At 34.9% G+C, this 23,191-nt stretch overlaps 1 protein-coding gene across 4 annotated transcripts in view; it reads right to left on the bottom strand.

Annotated features, from left to right (window-relative positions):
• Window positions 1-23,191, bottom strand: part of KDM6A (lysine demethylase 6A) — a 207,496-nt gene that overhangs the window by 43,425 nt on the left and 140,880 nt on the right. The window contains exons 9-17 of one of the 4 annotated variants that reach the window (XM_036840297.1): window positions 15,116-15,209; window positions 12,302-12,428; window positions 7,274-7,372; window positions 6,908-7,127; window positions 6,212-6,346; window positions 5,609-5,764; window positions 4,945-5,040; window positions 3,826-3,927; window positions 2,768-3,163 (exon numbers count right to left, since the gene is read on the bottom strand). In XM_036840297.1, the coding sequence (XP_036696192.1) occupies window positions 2,768-3,163; window positions 3,826-3,927; window positions 4,945-5,040; window positions 5,609-5,764; window positions 6,212-6,346; window positions 6,908-7,127; window positions 7,274-7,372; window positions 12,302-12,428; window positions 15,116-15,209 (1,425 nt within the window). The remainder of the gene's footprint in view (window positions 1-2,767; window positions 3,164-3,825; window positions 3,928-4,944; window positions 5,041-5,608; window positions 5,765-6,211; window positions 6,347-6,907; window positions 7,128-7,273; window positions 7,373-12,301; window positions 12,429-15,115; window positions 15,210-23,191) is intronic. The other 3 variants (XM_036840299.1, XM_036840298.1, XM_036840300.1) reach the window with 3 other exon arrangements.

Genomic DNA, 23,191 nt, shown 5'->3' with positions numbered 1-23,191 from the left:
AAAAAAACTAGATACATGAAAAGTTGATACACATCAATGAGCAAGCAAAGGAATGCAATCTGGTTTTAAATGATTAAAATAAGCAACTAAAAATTTGATCATAGTAGTAGTTGAAAGATAAACTCTAAGTTATATGGAAACTTTTCATAAAGTAAAAATACTGCAATATTATAAGCACATCAATATTATTATCCAAGAAAGAGTCCAGGTGGGTGTCAAAATTTCATTTATCATCAAATTTCTACTCAGAAGCTAATCACCTGACAAGTTACAATGATTATAATATGCAGACAAATAGAAAAGCAACCATTTTATTACACTGCCTTTAAATGCAAATCAAGGCATTTTAAGCTATAAATTCTTTAAAGAGGACTTGCTGAACAATCACCAACAATTTATATAATTTTACTTTCATACCTTAAGTGGAACCTGTGAATGAACTCTTCGAAACTGTAATGTAAATTACTACCAATCTGTACTTCCTCCCATCATCACAAACTAAAAGGTAGATATACCATACAGGTCTATAAATGGTCTAGTTTTCATTACAACTTGAGAAAAATATTTGAAAAGGTTTGCCTAAGACAGTATTGAAAAAGCCTCTAATTATATTAATACCAGAGATAGAGGCTCCCCAGCTTTAGCAGTCATGCAGCATCCTCATCTGGGAAACCTCTGACTTAGAATCAGTTCAACAGAGTTTCTTAGACAACTTTCCCAGCTATATTACCTAAATTATAAAGCTCCTATGGACACTGGCCTTGAGGGGCCTGCAAAGCAAAGGCTGGGGCTGTGCCACTTAGTATACAGTCATGTACAGAGGCTTCATGGCCTGTAAACTGAGGGTTCTTTCACTAGAATTATGTTTTTAAAAGACAGCAAATTTCCAAAGTAGGGTTAAGGGCGTATTTACTGAAAATCTCAGCAACTAAGCAAGTCAGGGAATTAGATGTAATAAAGAAGAATAATAGAATTATAAGTTACAATCATAACAAAGGTTCTCATTTATTAACTACCAATTATACCTTAGCATTATAGGCATTCTAACAAAAATCTCATGTTATCCTTTTAACAATCCTTTAATGTTTAAAGACACTGAACCTCCAAAATCCCATTCTCTCACCTACCCAAACAATTCTCTCCTATTTCTCCTGTGTTAATTTCCTCACCTTACTTACTCAACCTATAACCATTATTTGATTTACACTTTCATCATACTCTCCTCCTGGAAAGACTTTATTCACTTGGTTTCAAGGGCATCCATCACTCACATTCTCCTAGGTCTACTACTACCCTCACAGGTCATTCCTCTTCTAGTTTTCTTTGCTAGTTCTTCAATTTCCTGACCTATTATACTGGAATGCCCCAAGGCTCAGTTTTGAGTTCTCTTCTTTTCCCAATCTATTCTCACCCCTTGGTGATTTCATCCAGTCTCGTCCATCTTTCCTAGTTGATCAGGCTAACTTAGTCTCCCTCTTTCTCAGCTAATCCTGTTGGTTCTACCGCCCAAATGTATCCAAAAGTTGACCACTTCTATTGCTGCCACTCTGGGCCGAGCCGCCACCACCTCTTACACGGATTACAGAAGTAATCTCCAAGTAGGTCATATCATTTCTCCTTTTGCCTCCTTTAGTCTATCCACAGCGTACCAGAGAGCATCCAGGCAGATCACCTCACTCCTCCATTCAAACCTCGCTATAGTTTCCCATTTAACTCAGAATAAAATCCAAAATCTTTACAATTGCCTACAAGGCTGAACATGATTTAGCCAGCCTGTTTCCAGCTGGACCACATTTACCTCTCTTCTCACCCTGCTCAGCCATGCTCGCCGCCTTGATTGTCTCTGAACATGCAAAACACACTCCTGCCTTAGGGCCTATTGCTCCTTTCTGCTCCCTAGACGTGGAACACTCTTATCACAAGTATCTTCAAGGCTCACTTCTGTAACTCAGGTCTTTATTCGAATATCCCCTTCCAGTGAAATCTTCCCTGATATTCCTATTTATAACTGCAACTCCTCTACCACCAATCTCTAGTTACTCTCCAGCTCCATTTTCTAGTATATTTTTCCAGAGAACTAATCGTAACATTACCTAATATTCTATATGTAATGCTTATTTATTGTCTGTTTACCTACATGAATTAACATTTTAAAAGTCTTAGAAAAAGAACTTATCTCAGTTTTATCAATAATATAAAGCTAGCCAGCAATAAGTCAAATATTTCCTTAGAGCTAGTAAAAGTATAAGTAATTTGGCAATACGTAGTCACAACATTTTTTTTAAATGCTCTTTGACCCTTCAGTTCTGCTTTGGAGCACCCGCTCCATGGAAACAATCCAAAATATAGGGAAACTATGAGGATAAATATTCAGAAGTAAAAACTTTTTCTCCCACCAGAGTGAATACTTACCACTTAGCAAAGCACCTGATCTTAAGTAGGCAATATATGCAGAAATGAACTAAGAAACATCACCATAAATTGCTTAAGATGCCACTGTAAATTAGCAGTGGGTTTTGGGGAGTTGTATGATCTTTTTTTTTAGAAATTTCTAACATTATCTGTGTGTGTAAATCTTATATGGAAAAGAAAATATACTCACATACATATAATACCGAGTCACAATGTAGTAATAACATTGTAGTACTATAAATGCTTATAAAAACAGTTCCTCAAACTTTTATTTCTTCTTCTCTCAATATGCATAAAATCAAATGAAGACAACTATTATGTGAGAAGCCAACAAGGCAGTCAGTCCTTCTATTACCTGAGTGGAGTTAGATAGTTGGTTTTTCCACGGCTCCTCTGCGCTGCTGGTCAGGTTTGTGCGGTTATGAGGTAGAGTGAGTGCGTTTCGCTGCAGGTAAGGCACGTTTCCATTACTTCCACTTCCTGTTATGTGATTATTGCCTATCAAAATAGTGTCTGTACTTCCCAGCGTTCTTGATGTGCTACAGGGAACATGGCCTGCAGAAAAGGGTCCATTGGCCAAAGGCTGCCCAGGGCAGGCAGGGCGGACTCCAGGCTGAGAGACGCTAGGCACTCTGGTCAGAGCAAGCTGTGGCTGCTGGCCAGAGACTGAGTTTGTAGGCAGTGATGAGTCAGCTGTTGGCCCATTAGGAATTCCAGTAGATCGTACCTGTGCAACTCCTGTCTGTCTCATCTGTCAAAAAACAAATGAAAAATAAATGCTGCCTGTGTGGTCCATAGGGGACAGAATCAGAATATGAAGAATATATAACCAGGTAATCTCTGATTTTACCCTAACATTTAATTTCTCTAGGTTAAAAAATACCTTTTCAAAACAAGAAATTGTTTCTTCACATTTAGATTAGCTTCCTCGGAAAAGCAAGAACCTACTTAATTTTTTAAGAAATATCCCTTTAGTAATGACAAAAGAAACCAGCTGAAAATTATGGAAAGGAAATCAAATTTACAGGTCTTTCCCCCATCACAAAATAGGGGATCTCAAAATTCCATTCTATCACATTCATATGCCAGATTCTCTGAGTTAAACAAGCTTGAAAGAACCCCACCTAAGTTTAGGATGTAGCTTGTTAAGTATTAAATAATATAAATAAAACTCATGCAGAATAACATGTAAATAAATAATAAAATACTAAGTCATGTTCAAAATCAAATTTATTGCTGTTTTCTCCTAAAAATCTGTCCATTATCAGTATTTTAAGAAGCACAGATTATTCAATTCCACCAAATACTGGTGGAAAGTAGAAGTGGGCATGAACATACTCTAAAATGATATTCCAGTCAATAGAAATATTCGAAATGGTAACAAATTTTAGGGGAAAAAAATGCTATACACACTTGATGTTGCTGCATTAAGACAAACTGACTTTCCAGCTGTTCCAGCATCAGTTTCTGTGCTGGATTTAAATTATTTCTATTTGCACGGAGCTGTTCCAAGTGCTAGAAGAAGAAGAAAGGAGAATACAGTCAAAGACACAGCTAAGAAACAAGCTCACTATTCTAAGCAACCTTTCCCTTGAAATGAGTAGATAAAACTCAGAATCCTGTCTAGTCAAAGATACTGATTTCTGACCAATGACAATCAACCCCAAGATGAAGTCCTTTAAGAACTGATTCACTTTGTTATAAAGCAGAAACTAACACACCACTGTAAAGCAATTATACTCCAATAAAGATGTTAAAAATAAAGAAAGAAAGAAAGAAAGAAAGAAAGAAGTTTGAGAAACCTCAGAAGGTTTACTGTAATGTGATCTTTGAGATAAATGTGCATGAAATTCTACTCATCAGTAATTTTCAGGATTTACACAGAAAGTTCTTTGAGCTTAAAAATGCATTGTGACAAGTACACTCTAAGCAGCACTGTTTGGAATAGGAAAAGTCTGAAGACAACCTGACTGTCCAAAACTAGTGATCTGCTTAAGTAAAAGTATGACACCTACGTAAAGAAACATGATGTAGTCATAAAAGAATAAGGAAGCTCTTTATACACTGACATGGAAAGGTCTGTAAAATATATTATTAACAGTATATATAGCATTCTACCATTTGTATAAAAAAAGGAGAAAAATAGTAATATATGAGAGAAAGAGGATGCGTATTTGCTTGTACATGCATGATATATCTCTGGAAAGACAGATAAGAAACTAATAACACTGGCTGTCTATTAGGAGGGGAACTGAGTGCGTAGGGGCAGGAATTAGAGAATTTACTTTATATACCCTAAACTCATACTGAGGCAGTTTGAACCATGAGGATATATTTGGGGGGGCGGAGGGGAGTGGGAAAAAAAAATGAATTATCTCTATTACTCTGGTAAATGTGGGTTCATTTTACTTATGCGCCTATTTATTGAGTTTACTGCCATTCAACTTTAAGAATAGTTAAAAAACTTAAAACTTAGTACCTCTACTCTTCTTTAATAGGAAAAACAATCTGTCAAAAGCATATCTTACATACCTGTAATTTCTGTGGTGTCAAACACCATGAATGACCTTGTTGCTGTACTGGAGGATGTGACACTGCATGGCCACTACTCCAATTATCAGAAGTATTCTGAGGAAAATTCATAAAAAAAAAAAAAAAATTAAAGAATATTTGGTTAAATCCACAGAGTTAACAATAATGACTAATGGAGGCCAAATGACTTTGAATTGGAATATTTACATATAAGAAAGATGTTATGACATTTAGTTCTTTTAAAAATACTTTTACATGCATAATAAATTTGGAAAATCATAAATTAAGAAAATATTGATTCTTTAATAAGCCACCCAAAAAGGCCCACCCCTAAACTATGGCCCAAATGGCTAACCTAAATACCACACTGTCCACTAGGTCCAACATTAAGTTTATTTCAATGTCAGTAGAAGGTGATGATGAAAAGTGTGTTGAGATCTTAACGGCAGGGAGATGAATAAAATGATTTGATGAATGCAAATTTATCCCTACTTTCTATATTTAATATGATGCTAAGAATTTGGGATAGAAAAACTCAAACCTTTCACTCTTTGATGTCCACAGATTTAAAGTAAAGGACAGGAGATGTTCAAACTGCACAAGTTCAGGGCAGTTAGGAGTTTCTTTTTTGACTGGGATTTTTCTATTTCTCTAAAATATATACCTTTGTTGGACTAGATGTTCTTTTCCTCTTGGCAGGACTGGACAGGTCATCTACTTGACTAGAAGGAATCATGTGTAGTGGCAAGGATTGCTGTGAAATTGGTGTTTGACTGAGGCCTAATACAGGTTCAGTATTTGGATGATGAGGTTTACATGCCTAAGAATCACAGAAGGAAGACAAAAATAGGGTTCTATATATTCTTAATTCATTCCTTCAAATTGTAAAACTTTACAAGCTGCATACTTTTCAAAGCTATGTGGACATCGCTGATGGCAATTATTGAAAATCAAAATCAAATGAATCATCAATGGAGGAATGTGTACCTTCCTTTGAAAAACTTGCTTTAAAAAACAAACCACTGCAGCATTACTTTAAGAAACCTCCTTCAAAATCATGAAAATGCACAAAGGTTCTAAACTGGCACCCCAAAATTTCTTCCCATATCAGAGGGAGTTTTAATTTGATCTAGATTCCCTTCACAATTAAATCAAGGGGCTTTTCATTAATGAAAGCCTCCTGTGCTTAGTAAAATACGCTTGACCACTACAGATTGAAAAGAACCCTTAAAGCTGGGCACCTGCAGAACATAACCCAACTTCTCACCTGCTGTGCTGTGTTCATGGCACCCTGCCTGGAGGTAAGCTCTGCGGGGATTGGTAGGCTCCACGCCTCCTCAATACTAGGAAGTAATTTAGTTTTATTCTGTAGACTACCTTGTGGAAGGTTACACAACTGAGCCTAGGAAAAATTATGTAAAAAGCAAATTTAACACAAGCCTAATTGAGTAAGAGCAAGTCCACTAAATCTTCCTAAATGCTATAACTAATTGTTTTTAAAAGAAAATAGATTCTTAATTTGGGGTTTCAGAAAGATACTAAGTATAATGAGGGAAACCGGAATATAAACCTTTGTGAGAATTAAAACAAAGCTGAGCTCTGTTTTCAGAGTTCTTATAGCTGTCTTCTCATGAAACTCCAAGCAAGAGTGAAAGACAGTGTTTGTGTCCTTTTCTCTAAAATGCTATGACAACTTAAAAATGTAGACAGTACATAGAAAAAAATTATGTAAATTAATATGCATCAACAGAGTAAATGTGCAAAAGAGCATCTTTCAAAATACTGCATATCTTACTTAAAATGAAAAGTAAAATAATATTACAAGCTATGGTATGTTTACAAAATATGGAAACAAATTATAGACATCAAAACACAGCTAGACAAACCTCCCAGCCACCCTCCTTCTGCCTGAGTGTCATGGGGAAACATGTGCCTTTAAAAAACTGCCATTTAAACATTTTACCTGTAAATACTTAATTCGTGCTGCAAGTGCAGAGGTATTACTACAACTTTTGCTTCTGGTTGCATTTAAGTAGCATTTAATGGCATCCTGAGGCTGGTTGCAGGATTCGTAGAGTGTGCCTAGGTCCATCCAGGCTGCAGCATGGCCATGGTCCAATTGTACAGCACAAATATAGGCCTGTAAAGCATCCATAGGCTGATTTTGCTGCTGATATAGCACGCTGGAAAGAGATATTAAGAAAAAATAAGTTGACTAAGAAGAACTGCTTAGCTTCATAACATGATATAAACCATGAAGTACATTATATGTGATACAACCATCTTTGTGTATCAATTATAATACCATTATTTTTATACAAAGTCTTACCCTATTGAACACCATGTATCTGCACTTGCTTCTGATTTATCAATAGACTGCCTGTAAGATATAAAGGCATCCTGAACTTTCCCAATACTTGAATAGCACCTGAGAGGGGAGGGAAAAATCAAGAAAATACGATTAATACTGATTGATTAATTAATTAATTTGCTGAATGGATGGACTATATGTCAAAGCAAATAAAAACCTAATAAGCTAACATATGTATGTGAATGTGTGTACATACATGACAATAATAATGTACATTATAATTAACCCTTCAATAAACTATATTATAGTCTATCTGATATAGTGTTTATCAATACAGCATGCTTTAGCACCTATTAAAATAATTAAAGGCCATATCACTTCAATATTATAATACTGAGAGTTACGCACACACACACACCCACTACTCTACTTATACAGTTTGATCTCTGGTTTTCTATAGAGTAAGAACATAGAGTTAAAAACCAAGAAAAACACTCTATGTTGGTAAGACTTGCTGAATCAGATTTCAATTCTCCTTTCTTAAATAATGAGGGCAAAAATTCTTTAATTCATACAAAATACAAACATAAGAAATACTATCAAGCTAACTATCAAAAATAGTATAAAATAGGATTAAGTACAGTATTTAATGACTAGTAAGGGTAGCAAGGTATGATTAAAGTTTCAAGGACCTGCCATTTTCTTAATGTAGATGTACCTGATGGATACACAGAACAGCAGCTGAAATTATAAATACAGAAATTATCTTTAGTGTTTGGCACTAAGGGAAAAAGAAAAAAACAAAATCCAGTTCGTCTTCAAGGAGCTTACAATTTAGTTGAGGATTGAAGACACATTATAATTGTCATGATGCCATATCAAATGGCTAGCACAGACAATAACTGGTCTGAGAATTTAGGGTAGACACATTACCGGGGGTTTAGGAAAGACAAGAAAGGGAAGGGTAAGAGTAAAGGAACTGAATATGTGTAGATGCATACTGCTTAGATCAGTGATTCCCAATTACCAGCCAGTATATGGCAATTTGGCCAAGCAAACGAAATGGAAAAACAACATACACATACATACATAAATGTTCTATTAAACTAATATTTGTATTGTAATTGACTTATTTTGAAATACTATTGACTGAGTAAACAGCAAAAAAAAAATTTAAACATTAAGTACTCCGAAAGTGTGGGAACCACTGATTCTGGCAGAGAAGGTGAGAAAAGGCACTTTGAAATGCTGCTTGAACAATATGAGCAAAACTTAATATAAGATAGCACAGATACAAACAGTAGAGAATTTTAAATCCAACCCAAGAATACCCTGAAGTTTGTTCTTCTAACAAGGGGAATGGCATGATGAAAGTACTTAATAGGAATATTAATCTGCTAATGACATGCAGGGATAAACTGAAAGGAAAATAAGTTATGGACAGTAAAAAAGAAGGCAGTTATATTCACTGGTTTGGAATACGCCAAAATTAGGATGAAAGTAATGCAAGTAACGACAAAGAAAAAGACAGGAGAAACAATAAACCAAAAAAACAGCTAAAGACTTTGTGACAGACTGATTAGCTATTCATAGGGGTGGGGTTATAATTTAGTTTTTAAGCCTGATTAAATAGAGGAAAAAAATGGTGATATCATTGGCAAAAATAAAGAAGAAGGAGCTGGTTCAGGGAAGAAAATGATGAATGAGGTTTGAAATATGCTGATTTTGACATGAGGTGTGGACATTAAAATGGGAAATGTTAGGTAAAGAATGGGAGATGTGGTCCTGGTGTTTAATACCTTGAAGTGTAGAAATCTAGATTTGGAATTCATCCATATGAAAGAGAGGGTATAAGAAGAACATAGGATACCGACAAAGGAGAGGTAAAACTAAGCCTAAGCAATCACTAATATTGTGGTTGGGGCAATATAAGAAAGGTGGGTGACTGAGACAGAGAAGGCAGTGTCAGAGAGCGTCTGCAAACTGTTTTATGAGAAGGGAATTCAGGACAAGAGGGCATTAACAATGCCAAACAGGGACAGACACCACAAAGAAAGGGAATGCTTAACAGATAGCAGAAAACATGCTCTGTTTGTTGTTGTTAAATCAAAGCCAATCTCAGATTTATAGACAAATTTGCCTAACCACTGGGGGGAATAAGCAGTAATTCCCAAAACCAATGTTTTCATACTTGATTCCTACAAAATGAAAGTAGGAAACCAATGTGCCCAAATACAGATGTCCCAATCCAACTGCCAACCACTTTTCCTCTAATAAAACTTAACTAGGTTCCCCTGAGACAGCGCTGTGTAATTGAAAAAGCACTGGGTGTTGAACCCAGGATCTAGTCCCTGCTCTGATATTAGTTACCTGCGTGACTGTGACCTTGGACAAAACATTTTACTCCTCTGAGCTCACTTTCTAAAACATCTGCAAAATGACAAGGTTTACAGGGTGAACTAGGTGACCTCCTGGTCCTTCCCAGCTCTAACATTCTATAGTTCTGTGATAACACAGTCAATGATTAGTACCAGTTTAACAGCATTACCACATTACACTTTTGTTATGATATACACATGCCAAATGACAAATTCAATCTTCAACACAGACCTGAATGCAGAGGTAAGTAATAAAATGCCTCAGAAATATTAGGGTCATCAAATCCCAAAGTTGCTTACTGACACTTGAGATCTTCCTTCAGAGCTTTAATAACTTCTAAAATACAATTTATTTATAAAAATTTTCTCACAACAAAACAGATTTGAAGCAACACATCAGAAGTCAGCAAAAGAGGGTAAGAAAAGTAAACATCAAAGAAAAAAAGTCTAAACAGTCCTCAAATTATATTACAGATAAAAAATAATGAACACCAACACGATAATCTTGAACCCCAAAATAAGTTAAACTGTAGTAAGTATCCTTTGAGAAGTCAGTAAACTATAGTTGGAAAATTTTATCCAGAAAGATTCAAATAAAAGCATCTCAATGATTTAAAATGTAAAACCAGTTAATGCGGGGAGGGGGAACCTCCTATGGAATAGTGCTCACTGAGCTAAAAATTACAGCATTACTAAGATAGTAATTTTTGGGAATTCCCTGGCGGTCCAGTGGTTAGGACTCGGCACTTTCACTGCCAGGGCCAGGGTTCAATCCCTGGTCAGGGAACTGAGATCCCGCAAGTGGCGCGGCCGGGAAAAAACAAAAAAAAGTAATTTTTGATGTTTCATTACGTATTAATTTTCCATGCCTAGAATTAAGAAAAAATTATATTAAAAAGACATGCACACTATTGTACTGTATTAAACTACTGATCTTTATCTTAGGTCAAAAGGAAAATAGTTTCTAGTACACATTCCTTTTAATCTATATTAAAAGAAATTTTCATATATAAACGTTAACACTAGAGGCAATGACTAGGCAAGGCCCTACTTCCCAGTACTAGATCTCCTTTCTGGTCACTGTATGAAGCCTATCACTGCACAATACTAATAGTAGTAACAGAGCTAGCTCCAAATGCAAATGGTGTTCAGTTAGTTCATTTATCCCATTTACTGAATAGCCACTTTGCTAGGCAGACAGATACAAAGATGGTAAGATCCAGTTTCTGCTCCCAAAGATCTTTAGTGAAAGAGACAATGTTTGGACTCTCAAGCTTTATTAATAAGCAACCCAATTTAGATGATTTTACAAGCTTGGGAAGGAATCAGAAAATCCCTGCTAAAAATAGCAACTTTTCCACTCAACTCTTATTGTGTATTATTAATGAATAATCAAATTTTTTTAAAGAAGGAAACATCTTAATATTATTCCCTCTCATACAAATATACTTTGCTATATTTAAAGGAAAAAAAATGAAACCATACAAAATACTAAAATTTAACGTGACTATATGGCAAACTCACTCCAAGTAAACTACTATAGAAAATAGAGGAAAAAAGCTTAAAATTAAAACAAAATAGGATAATTTCCGAAGAATTCATAAAATTAAAACCTTTAGAATGGGAAGGTACCTAACAGATAATCTAACCCAGGGCTTCTCAACCTCAGCACCACTGACATTTTGGGCCAGGTAATCTTTTACTGTAGAGAGCTGTCCCATTAGATGCCAGTGGCACTCCCCATAGTTGTGATAACCAAAATGTCTCTACAGACATTATGAAATGTCCTCTATGGGGCAAAATAGCCCCACCCCACCCCACCCCCGACATTGAGAACCACCAATCTAATTCTCTTATCAATAGAAAACTGAAGCCTCAAAAGGTTTAACTGTACCATCCATGATTCCACAAATAGTAGCCTAGCCAAGACTTGAATCCAAGTATCTCAGCTCGTAGTCGAATGATCTTTCCACCATACTGCAAAAGCTAAAACCAATTAGGAACCAAAAAACAATCTGATAATGGTCCAAAAATATATTCTATCAGATACATATACATGAGGTATGTTTCAGATAATCAGTAAGCAAAATTCAGACATTCAAAGTACAAGAGAAGTTTATAGGCTTGCAAAAAACTCTTTTCACTACGTCACTTCTCCTTTCCAACAAATCCAATAATAATGTATCTACTTTCGACTGTGATTTGAGATCTACTATTAATGTCCATTCTAAGGCATATATCACTAATCAAAATGATAACTAGCAAAGTTCTACTGACTACTGGTAGTCACCAGGTAGAATGAAAAATTCTCTGTTCTATTAAACAGACATATAAAGAAAACACTAGAAATCAAAAGGAAAGGCATAAATAATTGAATGAAAACTTACTATCTGCTATGACTTTTTAAAAACCATCAATAATTTAAGTCAAATGAAAATTCAATAAGCAAAATAAGAAACGTCCTGATAGATCAGATGATGCTGTAAGAAAACCACCACATTCAGACGCTTTCTTTTATTTTTTAACTTCTAGAAATCTGTTATAAAATACTTAAAAGAGAAAATACACTGATCAAGTTATTAGTAAACTAATATTTTAGATCATAATTCAAAACTCTTAGCTGGAATAAACAAAAGCAAAACCTAAGTGTCTGATAAATCAGTCTTACCTTCCGAGGAAATACCAGGACTGGCCAGAATTAGGATCTGCTTCCAAGGACTTTTGGAGATATTGAATAGCATAGCTTTCCTTGGTGGCTTTATCTCCCAGGAGATCCACAGTATGATGCATCCAACCTATATTAAGTGATTAAAAATATTTACCTAAATGACTTAATTATTCTTCTATTTTAAAGAATACCAAGCAGAAAACAAACAAGTAAAAAATACTCTTTTCAGTAAATTTATTCATTTAGCTTGGCATAAACACTCCCAAAATTTAGAACTGTCAATTCTGGCCTAAGAAAGTCTGTTTTTAAAGTACAGTCAAAGCTATGAAGAACTTTCATTCCAGATAAATTAAAACAATTGTAAGCACTGACTTATCACTTAGTAGATTGTAAACTACAGTTCTTTTATTCTGATTTTTGTATTTGAAAAGATTCCAAGGTATAAAACAAAGAATATAAAGATGTTAAATCTTATTCACTGTTCCGTGTAAAAATTTATGTGCATTTAAGAATCTCCAAGACAGTCTATTAACCCAATGTTTATTTCCAAGGAGTAAATATAAGCTATATAATCAATGACAGTTCAGAGTAAAACACACACATACAATCCCACCTTATTGGCACTGGCTACATATTTTCACACCTCATAAAATAAAAACTATAAACCATTTGACAATTTTTTAAAACCCCAAGGCTATAAGAAAAGTCCATTCAAATGGTGCAAATAAAAACGGTACAAAATGGGTAACACAAATGTTTAATAAATAAATTTAGATAAGTGCATAATCTCATATGTGGAATCTTAAAAAGTCGAATACACAGAAGCAGAGAGTTGAATGGTGGTTACCAGGAGCGGTAAGGTTGGGGAAATGGGGAGATGTTGGTCAAAGGTTACACAGTTGAAGTTATGTAGGATAAGTAAGTCTAGAGAACATACAGCATTACAACTGCAGTTATTAATATTGTAATATATACTGGAAACTTGCTAATAAGAGAGTAGATTTCAGGTGCTCCCACCACACAAAAACAAATGGTAACTATGTGAGGAGATGCATATGTTGACTAGTTTGACTGTAGTAATCATTTCACTATGTACAGGTGTATCAAAACATCATCTTGTACACCTTAAATACAATTGTTATGATAAACAAACAAGCAAGCAAGCTGGCTATGGAAGTAATCAAAAGACTGGATCATGGACTAGTGTATTCTATACCTTCAAGGCACACAGGAATAATTTGATTTAATTTGCCAGGGAATCATATTTCAGTTGTGGATCAATTCAAGTGCATAAAATCAGCTGTTCTTTGTGTATAGTCCACAGTACATAAAACAAATAAGGACCCTTATTTTCTGGCATTTATTATAGTTGCTGTGCTCCAAAAGATATTTTAAAAGGATTGAGTTACCACGTTTTACAGAAATATAAGTCAATCACACATCTATTCATCTGTTCTTCCCTTACCTCTCCTACTATTACTAGTAAGAACAGGACCTACATTAGCAGGCTCTAAAAGGAGTTGCTTAAGCAACAGTGACAAGAAAGTAGGAAGGATTGATGTGCAGGCATACATTAGACTCAATTAGGGGAAGTACCTTCCCTTTCAAAACCATGAAAAGTTTATCTATACACTCTGCCAAAGAAGACAGGTAATTCAAACGATTTCAATCCATTTCTTAAATTTAAAACGTATATATGCATTTTTGCTATTGACACATTCTTCACTGCAGCTAATTCAAAAACAGCTTGTATTCAAATATTAGCTGAATGAGTAAGCTGTCTGAAGGCATCACTTTGTTTTTTTTACTTAAGAACTAACACAAAAGCTTTTTTGCTGTACTAATAAACTTGTTTTAATTTAAAGATATAAATTCACATTACTCAAATACTACATGTAATCATTAAAAACAAAACTTTACTATAATTTTTAAAAGTATGGATAACTCAAGGAAAATTCTAACCAGAGATTAAATTAAAAACAAAGCTAAAAATAAAACTTTTATATGAAAGCAATGTGTTTATTTTGTATAACCGATCATATAATATGCATTCATATCATGAAGATAAGTGATAAAGTCTAAGCTTAAATAATTTTAAAATTACATTAAAAATACTCACATCATGAAAACATTCATATTACTACAACGTTGGCTAAAACTTAAGAGTCAATTATTTGCCCAGACCAAAAACAAATTTTAAAAAACCGGGGGGGGGGGGCCAAAAAACCCCGAAATACCAAATGCAGACAAGAAACATGACTCAGTAACCAAGCAACAAAATTAAATGTTGGAGAATTCCATCATTATCTTCTTGGTGATAGTGACACATTATATCCAGACGACTACATTCCTTCATCTTCAACATTACAACAGAACTGCATGTGTAGAGAAACTACATATAGTGTTAGATGTTCCACAATTCTTACATAAAATGTTTTAGTTAATATTATCAACAGAGCTATGAAAGCAAGCTCACCAACCACTAAGAGACTTTAGGTAAATCACTTAACTTCATTGAGTACTAAGCATATCTGGCACAAAGAAAGTATTCAGTCCCCCTCACCCATGGGTTAAGTACCAGAGTATAATTTTGAGAATTTAAAAGGACAAGTTGCACTAAAGAACTGTAATGAGATTGATTGTGAGATAGACAATGCTCGGCAGAAGGTGGAAACATGATGGGTTCAGATTAATTCTATCAATTCTGGGGAAAAGGAAAGAAAAGAAATAGGGTACATGAGCCACGTATTTACCATCTGTGACATGTAAAAAACATAAAGAGATGTAACACACTAAATGTATATTATTACATACCCAACTGTTGTAAGACAGTTGCTTTTACTTGTGCAGAAAGGTTTTCTGTCTGCAAAAGTTGTTCATAAGCTTCCTTTGCAGAATGATACTTCCTCTAAAGAGCAGGAAAAACAGATTTAAAGAAAATAAAATTAACATCTTTAAAGAACTAGCTCATATGTTAAGTTTTATATGATACTGATATTTTAGCGTATTTTAAAAAATCAACTGAAAGAGAAAAGTGCCTTACTGAATGTTTCTCTAACTCTAGACAGTTGGGGTTAATAGGCCATGTTTCAGAGTATCTAACACCAGTAAAACATTCAATATAACAAAGTATCATTAAAACATGACCTTTAAGAATTTGCCAAATCTCAATAGTTAAAAAAAGAAATCATCTCAACCTATTTAATAACATAAATGATTTCAACTTTACTTAATAACACTAATGAAACCAGAAAAGTATTCTATTTCCAAGTGCATCATCTGTCTGCCTAGAAATACCAAGCTCCAAAGCAACTTAACAGGAACAACAGAGCACATGTCAAAAATGCTTTAAAAAAACTAAGTGCAAAAGTAGTTGAAACCTAAGTTTAAAAGATATAGATACTGGTATATAAAATATCCTATGAAAAATTTTAGAATACATACATGATTTTGAAGACAACAAACCTCCCATAATTATAGCCTAATAATGCTTGTAATATTTAAGATTCCTTGGGCAAAACTCTAAATGAAACCATTTACCCACAGTTCTCATCCCAAAAGTACTAATATGACTGAAACCCATTATTGCTACAGTCCTAAAACTTAAGACAAAACCTCCCCCCACCCCCCACCAAAAAGGGGAAAAGCCAACAAAAGAAAACCTCATAAATACTATCTTTAAAAAATACTTGGCAGAACAATGAAGTGGCTTTCATTCATGTCACTGATAGTACACAGCTGCCTGAGCAAACAAATCTTTCTCCCCCAAAACATAGGTAGAAACACGAAACTAGCTGTGTGAGCCTCAGGCAAATCACTTGAACTATGATTCAAGATCCATAAAACAGATGTAGTGCCTGATCTTTCTATCTAGAGTTGTTCTAAGGATCAAATGAGATGAAAAAAGAGCTATGGAAACAAATAAGGAGCTCTATGAATACAGTATGTCAACATGAGGAAGATTTGAGAGAACTGTCCACTGAGATTAAGAGTAGTTATTACATAAACTTTTATTCATCAAGTAAATGAGTTCCCTTTAAATATTAATCTGGTCTGAAAAAGTAAATTAGACAATTAATGAAGGATAAGGATCAAGTTATTCAACTCAATTCCTTCAACTGATAAATATTTGTTGAACACCTAATACATAACAGGAACTGCTGGGACTACAGTGTAGTCAAGAATACAGATATAAAAACAAATAAAACATACTGTACTGTTAAAAAAAAAACATACTGCACTGTGTACAATAACAGTGTGATATTTCCCAGAGGAAGAAAGAGCATGTGGTAAATTTAGAGTACTAGCACACTGGGCAGAAAATGCAGAGACAAGCAGACAACTTCACAAAGACCTTCCTAAACCATGTTAAAAGACTATAGACTGTATCCTAAGACAATGGGGTACCACTGAAATGAGTTCAAGCAATATGATCAAATTTATATTTTAGAAAGAGCCCTTTGTGGAATTACCTCAACAAATGCTAAAACATACTTCCAAACACTAGTAATAATAATAATAATTTAAAAACCAACGTACTTGAAAAGCTGGTTGCATCGTATTGAGAAACATGAAGTTTGATTTCTACCTGCTATTATACACAAAAAACTGGCACCCACATTAAAGACCTAAATATGAAATGTAAAAGTATAAAACTAAGAGAAGAAAATGAAGGAGAGTATTTCTTTGAGATGTGAAAGAATTTATTCAACTTGGCCAAAATGGCACAAATAAGGAGGAGGAGTAAGGATCTGACTTGAAACACATAAGCAGAAAAACAGGCAATGGACATAAAAACCAACACATAAAAGGTGAAAAACATGTGAAGAAGTGTACACCTCTAGAAATCAGAAAATGCAAGTTTAAATGATATACTACCTTCTATCCATCAGATTGGCAAACATGAAGTTGGGTAGTTCTTAGTATTGTGGGGATGTGAGTAAAGGAAAATGCTCATGCCTTGCCTGAAGGGAATTTACTCATGAAATTAGGTATGCAAATATGCTCCAATCTAACAATCTCACTCTTGGGATAGATATACCAAAGGAACCTTCCCAGAGGCAATGTTGTAAATGGTACTATTTGTAGTACCAAGGAGATGGACAACCTAGGTCTATGTCACTACGTGAGTGGAAATATAAAATATGATGGATGCTTACAGCAGAACATTAAGCAGCAATTATAAATAGTATATAAAAGCAACATGAGTTTATCTGTAAAGGTGTTTAGTATAAAGTTTTGTCTCTGGTAATGCTGAAGTAACACTTCAGACAGCTTTAAATTCTGGATAAAATATAAAAGTTAACTATCAGAAAGTACTGAAAAGAAACCAAAATCAGGCAAAAACAGAGAAGCTAATACTTAGAGGGAGGGAATGGCACTGGTTTAGTAACCCCATTTTTCTAGGATTTTCACCTGAAGGCAGGCCCCAACTGGTATCTGGTTGGCTAGAACTCAAACAGAAATCAGCAATCTTACTAGCCTGAAGAATCAGAGGACAGACTTTGAAGCTATCACAAGAGCTGGAAGTGAGGGGAGAAGAAATCCCAGAAAGGAGAGGGAGAGAAAGAACAACAAATTCTGCAGTTAAACTGCTCAAATCCCTGGTTGACCACTAAACTATGCATGAACACAACAGATGTTCAGCAGCCTAAAAGAACTAAAGAAAGAGATTTAGCTGTTGCCAACCACAGGGATGACAAAGTTTCGTGTGTGGCTTGAGCAAAGTTAACTGGCTAATAAAACAAAAATATCATCTTCAGAAAAATATAACAAAATCACTCTCCACAACGTATTATTCATGATACCCAGAATAAAATTACCAGACTTGTAAGAATCAGGAAATTTTTACTCATGTTGAAAAGAAAAGGAAATTAATGAAAACCAGCCATGAAATGACTCAGATGTTGAAATTGCAAATAATTTTAAAGCAGCTATTTTAACAATGTTCACAGATGAAAAGGAAAACATAATCGTAAGGAATGAATGAACCAAAAATCAGAGCACGTAAAGAGAAATTAAAAGAGAAACACAAGGAAATTCTAGAACTGAAAAATACTAATTTGAAATTAAAAAAAAAAAGTTACTGGAAGGACTGAATAGCAGATTAAAGACTTAATTGGAGTCCAAGAAGGAGAAGAGAGAAAGAATGGGGCAGAAAAAATATTGACAGTATAATGGCTGAGAACTTTCCAGAAGTGATGACATCAAAATCCCATATCCAAAAGACTAAAAAAACCACAAGTAGTATAAATATAAAGGAAAAACCAATACCTAAGTACATCATAGTCACATACTTAAGAACCAAACGTAAAGAGAAGAACCTTGAAAGCAGCCAGAGAAAAACCACAAAATACAAAGGATACAACAAGAATGAAAGCCAACTTTATGTAACCATATCAGTAACTGAATTAAATATAAATGGACTAGATATTCAAACAAACACCCGAGACTGCCAGACGGATTTACAAAAGTGAAAGAAAGCCAAAGCCACAGTACTTGTAAGATATGCACTTTTTCATATAAGGATTCAAACAGGCTGAAATAAAAGGATGGGAAAAGATACCATGTAAACTGTAAGTATTAGAAAGCTGAAGTGACTAGATTCAGATCAGATTAAGAAGGCTTCAAGGCAAAGAGTATATTACCAGAGAGAAAGAGGAATATTTCATAATGATAAAGGACATATCAGGATGAGATAACAGTAACAAAGCTTCAAAATAAATGAAGACTGACAGAATTAACACTGATAAAATACAATTAATCTACGTAATTTATTCCAATTTCACCAACTGTCCCACTTATATCCTTTTTCTGGTCCAGGATCTAACTCAAAATCCCATGCTGTGTTAAATTAGCATGTCTCTTTACCATCCTCTAATCTGGGACAGATACTCAGTCTCTGACTTTCATTACCTTGTCACTTAAAGCAGCGGTCCCCAACCTTTTTGGCACCAGGGACCGTTTTCGTGGAAGACAATTTTTCCACAGACCTGGGGTGGGTGGGTGGGTGGGGCGTGTTCCCAGGCGGTAATGCAAGCCATGGGGGGTGGGGGGGTGTTCAGGCAGTAATGCCAGCAATGGGGGAGCTGCAGATGAAGCTTCGCTCACTCGCCCTGCTGCTCACCTCCTGCTGTGCAGCCCAGTTCCTAATAGGGGTTGGGGACCCCTGACTTAAAGTACTAGCTAATTATTTTGAAGAATGGCCCTTTCAAATTAGTAAGCACCTTGTGGAAAGATATTCAACATTCCTCATACATTAATTAATTAAAATTCTACAGTAAGAAAAAGGTGACCCCTTTCCCCGTTTATTTATTCAATTATTCATTTATAGCAATATGAATATATTTTATTCTATATCTTATATACCATTATTATAATTGTTTCTAAACTTGTGTCAGATTTGGTGATTAGAAACCCCGTTTCCCTCAAGTTGGCTCCTTTATCTTTCCACATGCCCATCATTTTTTGAGCACTTCCTTACTTTCTGGCACCACGAAATGTTCCAAGGCTCATCTAGTAGTTTCCCTGCCTAAGCCCTGGAATCACCCACTTCTCCCCAAGAATTCCTGATTCCTTTTATTGAAGAATTGGATTTAGAAACAAAGATCTGGGTGCTAGTACATTCACTGCTGCCAAGGTGGGTCACTGCTTCTAGGCCCTTGCAGCAAACAGAGCTAGGAAATATATTAATGTATACACACGCATACACACACACACACACACACTCTTACGTCTCTATTTCTATCCAACTCTATTTCCATAAATAACCTATGTTCATAGTGATCCCTCCAATTCCAATCCAACAACACAGAATTCAGTCTAGCCTTTCTTCTTTTCTTACTTGTAAGTTCTCTAACACTGAAAATCTGGTCCTCACTATCCACAATACATTTACTTAATTGTTTACCCCTAATATTTACATAAAATAGTTGCAGAATTTCTATCCATATCCCTGTGAGAAAGTAACTATAGTGGAAGATTTGTTTACAGTTCTTTTGTCTCTAGCTTTACACGATAGAGTCAAAGTATTATTCTCCAAAATTATTTAGCTTAGTTCTTTTCATCCCTACCTCTCAGTATACTTATGTTATTCATTTGTATACAGTTAGGTTCATTTGTTACTGTTTACATTCTATTTTGGGCTAACTCACATTCTGGTTGGTCTTAATTATTCAATGAATTTTGGGGTATGTGAAACATAACCAGATTCTAGGAGTTAGAGCTACATAAAAAGTATACTCAAGATAAGTTCTACTCCCTACTACCCCATTCACAACCATTCCTGGGTAAGTAACCAACCTCACTTGTTTCTGGTTTATCCATTTTCAGTATTATCTGTGCACAAGTGGGGCGTGTATCTTGCTTTGCACATACATAGCTTCTTTCACAAAGGGTAGCATATTACACTTTTATACTTCACGTTTTTTCCACTTAACAGTATATCCCGGAAATCATTCCATATAGTGATTTACCTAGGTCTTCCCCATTCTTCTCTAAAGCTGCATGGCACTCCACTGCCTGAATGTACCATGGTTGATACGTACAACCATTCTCCTATGTATGGACATTTAGGTTGTTTCCAATGTTTTGCAATCACAAACAATGCTCCAAAAGATATCTTTGTGCCTACATATTTTCATATTTCTGGAGGTATATTTTCAAGGTAGATTCCTAGATTTGGGATTGAGTCAAAAGGTAAGTGTATATAGAGTTTTGCTAGATTACTGCATGTAGTTTTGTTAAGATTATTTTGTTCCAGATGAGGTGTACCAGTTTGCATTATCACAATGCATGAGAGTGCCTGTTTCGCTATCATAGCCACTTACACTTTTCACCCATCTGACAGGTAAGAAATTGTATTTCAGTGTGCTTTAATTTGCATTTCTTTAACCGGGTGCATTTGAACACTTTTTCACATGCTTAAGGGCAGTTATATCTTTTTTGGAAAGTGTCTGCTCATGTCATTCTTCCCAGTTTTCTATTGGGTCTTGTTCCATTGTCTGTCAAATTTTAAGTTTGTTATATATCAGGGGTATTAGCCCTTTGTGCTATATGTTGTAAACATTTTCTCCCAGTTTCATAGGTGTCCTTTGAATGTATGGTTTTTTTGGGGGGGTTTTTGCCATGCAGAAATTATTTTTATGTTGCTCAAACTGATTGGTCATTCTTTTTATTGCCTCTGAATTTTGAGCCATAGTTTAAAAAGCCTTTTTCCTACATCAAGGTTGAAGAAGAATTAATGTTTCTTCTAGTACTTGTACAATATCAATGTTTATATTTTGATCCTAATTCATCTGTAGTAGTTTATTCTTGTGAATAGTTTGTGTTACGGGTCTAATTTTATCTTTTTCCAAATGGCTACCTTATTGTCCCAGGACCATGTATGAATAAATCTACCTTAGCTAAAGGAATGTAAGATATTACCTTTATCATATACTCAATGTCTCTATGTACACTGGATCTATTCCTGGCCTTTCTATGATATTTCACTGGTCTATTTGTCTAGTCACATGCCAGTACAATACTTTTAATCATATAGGCTTCCTTGTAATATTTTAATATCTAATAGGGTTAATATAACCCATACAATCCCTACCACCACCACCAGTGTTATTCTGGCTATCCTAGAATGTTTTTCCATATCAACTTACCTAATTGCTTTAAAAAGTTTATTAGTAATTTTTACTGATATTGTATTACATTTAAAAACTAACCTAGGGCTTCCCTGGTGGCGCAGTGGTTGAGAATCTGCCTGCTAATGCAGGGGACACGGGTTCGAGCCCTGGTCTGGGAAGATCCCACATGCCACGGAGCAACTAGGCCCGTGAGCCACAACTACTGAGCCTGCAAGTCTGGAGCCTGTGCTCCGCAACAAGAGAGGCCGCGACAGTGAGAGGCCCGCGCACCGCGATGAAGAGTGGCCCCCGCTTGCCACAACTAGAGAAAGCCCTCGCACAGAAACAAAGACCCAATACAGCCAAAAATAAATAAATAAATAAATAAATAAATAAATTTATTAAAAAAAAAACAAAAAAAACTAACCTAAATTCCCATGAACATCTTTATACTATTGAGTCATAGTATCTCTTTTAAGTTTATTGTTAAGTATTTAATTACTTTGCTGTTATTATAAAATGGCAATATTTTCTAACAGTGTGTTCTCTAATTATTGTTGTTGAAAGCTATTAATTTCTGTATGTGCCTCTAATTGATTTTTCTTGTCTAACTGCATTGGTTAATACCTATAGTACAATAATGAGGAGTAATGAAGACAGAGGGCATCTTTTGCCTTGCTCCTGATTTTTGTGAAAATGCCTCTAGTGTTTCCCTTTAAATAAGATACTGACTTTGGAATTAAAGTACATGAATTTTATCATGATATCATGATAGGAAAGTAACCCTTAATTCCTATGTCCAAGAGTATTTTTAATTGGGAATGGGTATTGAGTTTATCAAAGGCTTCTTCAGCATCTATGATGATAGTGACTTGTTTTTACCTTTAGCTCTATTATTATGATGCATGATATTAATAGATTTCCTAATATTCAATCAGCCTTGTATCCCCAGAATGAATACCACTTGGTCATATTATATTATTTGCTTAATGAGGTAACAGATTGTTTGCTAATATTTTACTTAGTATTTTTATACCAATATTCATCAGTGATAATAGTTTGTATATTGATTCTTTTTTGTACTGTCTTTATCAGGTTTAGGCATCAATGTTACACTTGTTTCAAAAAGGAATGGGGGGAAACAGTATGTCAGTTCCTCAAAAATTTTAACAGAATTACCACATGACCCAGTAATTCCACTTCTGGGGGTATATATCAAAAAAAATTGAAAGCTGGGACAAAAACAAATATTTGCACACTCATGTTCACAGTA

This window comes from Balaenoptera musculus, chromosome X (genome assembly GCF_009873245.2).
Source record: "Balaenoptera musculus isolate JJ_BM4_2016_0621 chromosome X, mBalMus1.pri.v3, whole genome shotgun sequence".
NCBI classification, from domain to species: domain Eukaryota; kingdom Metazoa; phylum Chordata; class Mammalia; order Artiodactyla; family Balaenopteridae; genus Balaenoptera; species Balaenoptera musculus.
The sequence above is the reverse complement of the archived record's forward strand: the minus strand, read 5'-3'. Positions and strand labels throughout refer to the sequence as shown.